This window comes from Quercus robur, chromosome 8, assembly GCF_932294415.1.
Source record: "Quercus robur chromosome 8, dhQueRobu3.1, whole genome shotgun sequence".
NCBI lineage: Eukaryota > Viridiplantae > Streptophyta > Magnoliopsida > Fagales > Fagaceae > Quercus > Quercus robur.
The window spans coordinates 36,825,094-36,833,091 of record NC_065541.1 but is presented as its reverse complement, the minus strand read 5'-3'; the positions used below and the strand labels follow the sequence as shown (position 1 = coordinate 36,833,091).

Genomic DNA, 7,998 nt, shown 5'->3' with positions numbered 1-7,998 from the left:
TAATATTAGAGCTATACCTATCCTTTTCTAACATCTCCTATTGGTACATCCTATTGATTGACTAATCAAATTCTTCTACATACATAACAAACTGAGTTGCTTATGACAATTACCATACATTCTTTAAGATTGACTTCGCTAAACTTGAAGCTGGAAATAATTCCCTGAATTTATATATGGATCATATTTTGCACCACATATAAATCAATGATTACTCATCCTACGTTTATTCTAACTGGATTCTTGAACATTCTACTTCAAAAAGAACAACTCATTCTAGCAAAACTATGACACTTTTCCTTAAACCATAAAAATAAAAATAAAAATAAAAAAACCCATCAAAAAGATCAACATCATAGATTGTATCCTCTTTTAAATTTCAAGTAACAGAAACCAGTAGAACTGAGAAGCTTTAAATACAAAAACATACCTGTGATGGAAGGGTAAGTGTTACTTATCATTCTTAAATATGGAAGCTCTAGTTTTATTACAATTTGTAAAATATAAATCTGGAATCATTACATGGAGTAGAGACTGATTAAATAAATGAATGCAACTACAATAACAAAAAAATGACTTGCAATAAGGTTTCTGCCTTAAGAAAGGTTGCTGGAGCTGGCAGCAAAAGCAAGAGGAGGTTCTACATAAGGATAGGCTAAAGAACATGACCGAAAGGTCCTCACTCGACTTTCTTCATCAATTCTATTTCCTGACTGAATATCCATTGCCATTGCCTAAGTATAAACAAAAGATTAAGATATTGATTAGTAAAACTGGAAACAATTGTTTCTATTTGAGTGCAATAGACAAATTAAGCATCAAGAAGACACCTATAGATCATCTTGATGGCATACAACCAATGCTTATACAAATAATGAAGTTCAAAAGTAACATTGCCCATGAGATTTTTTGGAACACTTAGAAAGAATAATTGGTGAGGTGGCATACAGATTGTCAGAGACGTGACCAAGTCTAAATTAATTTATTCTAAGTGACTACCAATGCTGAAGATCCATCATTGTACGCATGAACTGTGCTGTAAATTGATGAAAGGAGAAAATCAAAGATAATGCTAAAAAAGGGAGCATTCTTAAAATCTTTTTGTTTTATTTTTAATATTTTAATGATTTGAAGATTAAAGGAACAAAGTACTAGATACATATAGGATCTGGAGAGAGAGAGAGAGAGAGAGAGGGAGGTAAATAACCTGTAGGAAGATGATGCTCAGTTGACCATGGACAATCCCAGTCTGAAATCACAAAAGAACAAACAGAATTGCATAGATAAGAACATGACACAAAGCATAAGGGTTTATAAAAAAGAAAAAAAAGGATCTATTCCATGTGTTCAATCAAACAAAACATTAACAGCATGAGTAATAATAATATAAAATGAAAAGGCTTGCAAAGGTATATTAAAAGAAACCTGTAAGATTTTCCTATTTACAAAATTTTACAAGAAAGAAGCTTTTCTTTATTCATCATTATTGAGTTAGGAACTTATTCTGATAATGAGAGAGCATATTTTCATCAGAAAAAACTGCATTTATCTGTTAGATTAAGTTGTTGATATCTATCTTCTCATGCAGGGAATGTAACATGCATTTGCTGCAGGAATACCTTGTCCAATTAGGCTTTGTCTTAAAAGGCAAGACATGGAGATTGGGTGAAATGGTTCAGAAGTCACTTGTCGTGAGGGGGTCATAATCATATACCTCACCTTGTTTCACAAATCTCCCTTTCACACGCTTTCTAGTATCAGCTCTGGCTTTACGAGAGGCATATCTTATTTGTTTACCAAACCTATACATGAAACACATGCCAAATCAATTAGGAGTTGACTGTAAGTAAAATTTATGAGATATTAATGAAGTACTGGATATATAAGGCCAGGCTTCAGTGAAGGAAAAACATAAATCTACCAGTCAGTTCAACCAAAATCAAAACAAAAGTTTTTCATAATAATATTATTCTGATATGAGAGGCATAAACCGGAACCATGACTTCTAGAAAATAAATAAAAATAAGAAGAGGAAGACTTCAAAGATAGGCTACATACTTTTTGAACTTTCTAAGAGAAACATCTTTCAGAAATTCATGATATATTTGCTAAGATATGCTCACATGTAAATTTTATTTAGAAAAGTTTAAATAAAATTTTCTGCAATGTAATTCACAAATATACAGTTGCATCACAGCCTCTTGTTATGATAAAGTTTTAAGATAATGAATTAGGAAATTTCTATATTCTCATAAATGCTAATTTCAGGTAAACAAGAGGTGTCAGCACTTTATGTTCCATTACCCACACTCCCATCTTAGATAAGATGCCTGTTAAAAAAGAACACGTGACTGACTGTGATAAGTGGAACATAGTTTAGAACACGAAAGGGCAGAGGTAGCAAAGATGTCTTTCAAGCACTTTTGGAAACAAAAGGATACGTATATCAAGATTATAAAGTTTTTATATTTTTTCTATAAGTAAGATTATAAAGATATCATGTTAAATTATCATTTAATGAAGTCAGAGTTGAGACGTATACGTTCGACTTTTCTTTTTTTCATTATATCTCATCTTAGCTTTATCCCTTGCTTGTGGGCAGCTAGCCTCCAAATTTGATTCCCAAGGTGATTCAACTGTCAGAAATACTGGTGATAATCCACAATCTTGATAATCAGCTGCACTGCTTTCACCTGTGATGTTGGATAGTGAAAGTGATATGCTTGAATGAACTTGCCCAGTAGGAAACCCCAGATTGATGTTTCTGGTGTGAGTAGGATTCAGAAGTAAGCAATTTGGACCACCATTAACAGGCATCATACTAGCTGACCCACCAACATGAGAGGATTGAAAACCCACACAATCTTGCTGTCCTGATGACGATGCCTACAACGTACATGAGGGTAACTCTCAGTCAAACACACAAGCAAATTTTGTAAACTTCAAAAGTACGTGGAATTCAAAGAAAGGCTATTGTTTTCAGCCATTTTGACAGGTAAGTCTATAGTAAAGGATCATTTCTAGCATGTCAGAGTAGAAATGAATAGTTAAATGTAGTAGCAATGCTTAAAAGCCATATTTGAGCCTTCCAAATTAAAAAGCACCCCAAAATTGATCTGTACATACTTGTAGTTAAATATTCCAGAAATCATGGAAATGGATATCACAGTGTTGATCATTAACAATCCTATAAATAGTATTTCATTTGACTGAATATGAAACTTGAAATTCTAACACTAGGATTTTGGATTTTGTTGCCTGCATTATAACTTTATAAGTCAGCAGTATTCGACATGTCACCATGAACCTCTGTCAATAATTATGTGCACTGTGCAAACAAAATGAATTGGATATTTGTGCATGAATGTCTTACATGTTAAATCTCCATGAATATTTCAAGTTGGACAAGTGAATTGAGGAGAAGAAAGTGGAATAATAATTAAAGATGACTCAATAAAAAGAGCTATAAAGGTCAAGAAAAGATAGAACCTCTAAAGCACTCTCAATAGGACCATTAGATTCAGTGACTGATAGGTTTTTTTCCATCGATAGACATTCCATTCCTCCATCCTCAAACTGGTATCTAGTAGAACCTTGGGGACAGCCAAATATCTCGCCATTTTTTAATGACACATCATCCATGTTGAGGCCTTCACAGAGATCATCAGTATCAATAAGATCCTTGAAATTCGAAGATTCCTGAAGTACATTAAGTAAATCAATGCATGACTTAGAATTACCAAAGGTCCAAAAGTACAGTTACTTTTTTTGGGGACAAAAGTAGAGTTACTTGATGAGGAAGATTAAACATTAGGGAGATAAACTTGTAGTTCAAAATCTCAATGCTCACCGAATCAAAAAGGTAAGTATGTAACCTTAGATGGATAAAGACACCATGAAAACTAGTTAAAGTATAATATACAAAATTTTTAGAATATATCTACTTACTCTACCAATTTAAGAGAAAAAATGGAAATACAAAATAAAAAATTACCTTTGGTAAATTTAATTCTTCAGAAAAGAAAGGTGCTTGATCTCTGCAGTATGGCATGTAATTTGGATTTGTTGGAATCAAAGAAGACAGCCCTGTCCAAGACTCAAACTTAGAGCAAGGTTCAATTTCATTCGGTTTAGTTGCCACCAACTCCAATGAGCCCTCGTTATCCCTTTGTTCCAAACAGTTGTTGATGCAGTTCTCACTCATAGGCTGTGTAGTCATGTACTCCCAACCACTATCAAAATTACTTGAAGAAGACGAATCAAGAAGAGAAGACCAAATCCTTGACAACTCTGTCAAAGAAGGACAACCTGTATAACAATTCAATGACTGGCGTCGATGCCCCAGCCTTGAACACTCATTACCATTCCAATCACAGCCTTGACAAAGAGACATTTGATCATCCATGCAGCGGACAATTGCAGGCTGGGAATTGCACTTATCACATAAGAGCGAACGCATGTGCCTACGGGACAAAGAATTGGCAGAGTGTACACATCCGTCACAATGCAAGCAAAGGCGTGCCAAATCCGATTTACAATACACCACTGCCCTCAACACCCCACAAAAATCACACAGAGGCTCCATACTTCCCTCCTTTTAACTTAATTAAAAGTAATTTTATTCCTAATGGAATTAACTGAATCAAAGCTCTTGGTGGGAATTCGGGTTTATTGTTTCAAAGCTCAAACCACTGACTCCGTAGTCCTTCACAATTCCATAACAACCAAAATTTAAACCATCATCACAAAATAACAAATACACAGCAACAAAAAAATCAACATAAGTATGTGTCCAACTAAGAGTTTTTCAGCATAAAATATCAATCCCATCATCATTTAAGAATTCCAATTGTATTTTCATACTCCTAGTCCAATGATCTATATATAGATAAGATCAATGAAGAAAAAAGAAATCCTTCACCATTACATAACAACCAAAAAAAGCAAGCCAGCATCACACACTAACAAAAAGCCATCCAAAATTTTACTAAAGTACGCATCAAAGTATCAAACTATATATTTGTTTTTAAAAGTATAACTTATCAAATCCACCATTGTATCAGACTATCAATACTGTAATGGCATTTCACATTTGAGTCCAATACATAAATTATATCAATGATGACGGAAAAAAGAAGCACTTACCGGTTGCCGAATTCCCACCAAAGAAAGAAATGTTTAGAACATATTCAACCAACATCAAGAAACCCAGATTCCATTAATGAGAGCAAGGAAAGGTGAGGTTGATAAAAAGAAAGCAAATACCTTGATAAAGAAGCAAAAGGTTATAGCTATTGGAGAAAACAAATGTTGAACGCTTAAGTAAGCTACGTTGGCTTTGGCATTGGAAACACTGTACGAGGCAAGCTCAGGCTCAGCTCGTTATTTATTTATGTGTAAGTGTTTTTCCTAGGCTTGGTGGGTGTTCGACACGTGGCAAAACGTGGACATTAGAAAGTGATAGCATGATGACTTGGATAGGCTTAATTCGGATATGCTATGGCCAGCCTTATTGCTCGGACAGTGGACTGGGCTGGGCTATGGCAATGAAAGGTAAATATATGAAAGATTTGGGGCAAGAAATTCTTGAAGCATTCACATACAATGCTATCATTTGTCAAATCACAATTTTACATGTGTACTTAATTTTTCAAAATCAAAGTGATTTGTTTTTGTTCATGCGAAACTTTAGCTACGCGTCCTAGATAAAGGGTTTAAGAATTTGTGGCGGTGAATTGGGAGTACTGATGACTTTTTTTTTTTTTTTGGCTGTCTAAGCACTTCAATTGGATTTGGTCGTGTTTTACCCTTCATGACATGTTAAATCTATCTCGTTCTTAGCCTTTGTAATATCAAGCCAAACCCGTATATAATTGGGCAAAGATTGGGTCCTATATATTAGACTCATTAAGATATGAATATGTAGTAAGTGTTTGATACATGTCTGTATCCCAATAGATCCAATGTCTAAAAGTACTAAACCCAAACCAATTTTTATACAATTATATATTTACAATTTGATCCTAATTATCTTTTCTTTTTTAGTTTGATTGGGCCATCTCTTTTTAATGATGATGAATTTATTTATTTATTTTTAGTTTATTAAACAAAATGAAAATGGCAATTCTTATTAAAAAAAAGTTAAATCAACCATGAATGTCTAAAGTTTGTGATACTAAATATCTTGTAATTCAGTAACATTAATCGGTCTTTTTTATTATACATATAAAAATAATACTCTAATAGAATGTAATTCCTATCTCCCACTTATTCCACGTATTATAACTATTTATCCAAAGAAAAAAATCAAAGTTTATGATATTTAAATTATGCAAACCAGTGTATTGTATACGGTATACACATGGACATGTTAAGCTTTTGAATTAGAAGTGGATTTTTTTTTTTTTTTTGGGGGGGGGGGGGGGGGTGGGGAGGAGGTGAATGAGAGGTTGCTGATTTGACTCCTGTTTGTATCGACTTAGCAATTGGATTGGTTTTTAACTTCTTATCCCAAAGTCAAATAGGTATAACACTTGTTATTTAACTACCCTTGTTTTATGGCGTTTAAACCTTAAGCTCTTCTTACTTCTTACTTCTTAGCTTCGACTAACTCTCTCAAACTTTTGTTCTAATCCATTAGAGACACATTTTTGGCTTCTACAATGTAGCTCCGAATCTCCAGAGCTCTCTGCCTTAGAGCTAACCAGGATTCCGCTTGGTAAAAGTAAAACTACTGTAAATTAATTTTAAGTTCTAATAGAATCAATTATGATATAATGTCTTCCCAAAAAAACATTATGATATAATGAATTTTGGTTTAATATATTCTTTTGAACTCTTACTTAAAAAGTAATTATGAGTCTTCTCCAAAAAAAAAAAAAAAGTAATTATGAGAAATGAAACTGAATTTAATTACAACACATAAGAAGTAAAAGTTTTATTTAATAATAATTTATTCCCTAAAATACGAGTAACGTATTTATTCATTAAATTATAGTATATTATTTTTCGGGGCAAAGCCATAAAACTTACCAGCCTAACCACTAACTATCAAGTTGTTCACATCTTTTCCCTTGCTACCTAAAAGTTTCCGTCATTGCTTAAATATAATGTAAGGTCTAAGTCGATAACTTTAAATGGGGCATGAGTTTTGCCTCTTTGTCCTTCAAGTGCATCCATATTTGGCCAAATATTGAAATGGATAGTAACATTATAACCTAATTATCTTTTTCTTTTTTTGGTAAGTAACCTAGCTAAATGTAAAACCTAGTCAACATCAAAAGGACATTCTCCCTTTAGAAACAACATATTGTTGTCAACTATGTTGATATCGTATTTTGTCTACCCTTGATTTGCGTGCTGGACCCTGAAAAACCCAAAAATATCATTTCCTCTCCATGGAATCACAAGAACATATATAATGGTGTGGCGCAACCCGTTCGAACACCGGAGCGCTCAAAGTATCTTTTTCAACCAAAATGCCCCTAGTCAGCCTTGGGTTGACCAAATGTCAAAATCCCCACAAAACAACATTTTTCATCGTTTTATATCAAATCCGAGTTCCTCGGAGATTTTTAGCAACTTTGACCAAATTTGACCCAGAGTTTACTCTTGGTGGGCCCCATAAATCCTAATTTTGATCTGGCCATAGGAATGGGTTAAAACTAATTTCATTGTAAATATAATCAAATTCTCATTCCAACGACTATTCATGGGTCGAAATCGGAGTTAAAACAGTTGAGATATTGGGAAAACTGTGAAAAGCGCGTCAACACACTTCCTGAGATAATAACTTTTGATCCATCTATTGTAATTTTAATTTATTTAGTTTTCTGAAAACTAGACATCCAAATCTTTCCAGGGACACCAAGATCGCCTCAATCGAAGTCCAGGAAGACCTCCAAATGCTCAAATGAAGTTAGAACCTAAAAAGTGCATAAGGACAAAATTGCTGACGTCAGCCAGGCCTAACCTAGCAGCCCTTGTATGGCCTCCGAC

The 7,998-nt window shown here is 33.8% G+C and overlaps 1 protein-coding gene across 3 annotated transcripts; it reads right to left on the bottom strand.

Annotated features, from left to right (window-relative positions):
* Nucleotides 1-433: 433 nt before the first annotated feature.
* LOC126695384 (putative zinc finger protein CONSTANS-LIKE 11) lies at nucleotides 434-5,373 on the bottom strand. Of its 3 annotated transcripts, none has more exons than XR_007646020.1 (7): nucleotides 5,146-5,372; nucleotides 3,995-4,705; nucleotides 3,490-3,699; nucleotides 2,543-2,886; nucleotides 1,620-1,802; nucleotides 1,208-1,249; nucleotides 434-734 (listed from the first exon to the last, which is right to left on the bottom strand). XR_007646020.1 is itself a non-coding variant. In XM_050392111.1 (7 exons), the coding sequence occupies exons 2-7, from the start codon at nucleotides 4,583-4,585 to the stop codon at nucleotides 703-705; spliced, it is 1,302 nt and encodes a 433-aa protein (XP_050248068.1). In that variant the 5' UTR covers nucleotides 4,586-4,705; nucleotides 5,146-5,373; the 3' UTR covers nucleotides 434-702. The 3 variants fall into 3 exon arrangements, 2 of the variants coding, with proteins under 2 accessions (XP_050248068.1, XP_050248069.1); XM_050392111.1 differs by having other exon boundaries at nucleotides 1,720-1,802; nucleotides 5,146-5,373; XM_050392112.1 differs by having other exon boundaries at nucleotides 1,720-1,802; nucleotides 3,995-4,463; nucleotides 5,146-5,373.
* Between the last annotated feature and the right edge of the window lie 2,625 nt (nucleotides 5,374-7,998).

Bases quoted from the DNA above. Each gene is read 5' to 3' on its own strand.
- LOC126695384 (XM_050392111.1), bottom strand. From the start codon at position 4,585: ATGGAGCCTCTGTGTGATTTTTGTGGGGTGTTGAGGGCAGTGGTGTAT. The intron at 3,700-3,994 runs GTAATTTTTTAT...AATGTACTTCAG, and splicing joins AAGAATTAAATTTACCAAAG to GAATCTTCGAATTTCAAGGA. The intron at 735-1,207 runs GTTATTTACCTC...GTTTATACTTAG, and splicing joins TGAGCATCATCTTCCTACAG to GCAATGGCAATGGATATTCA.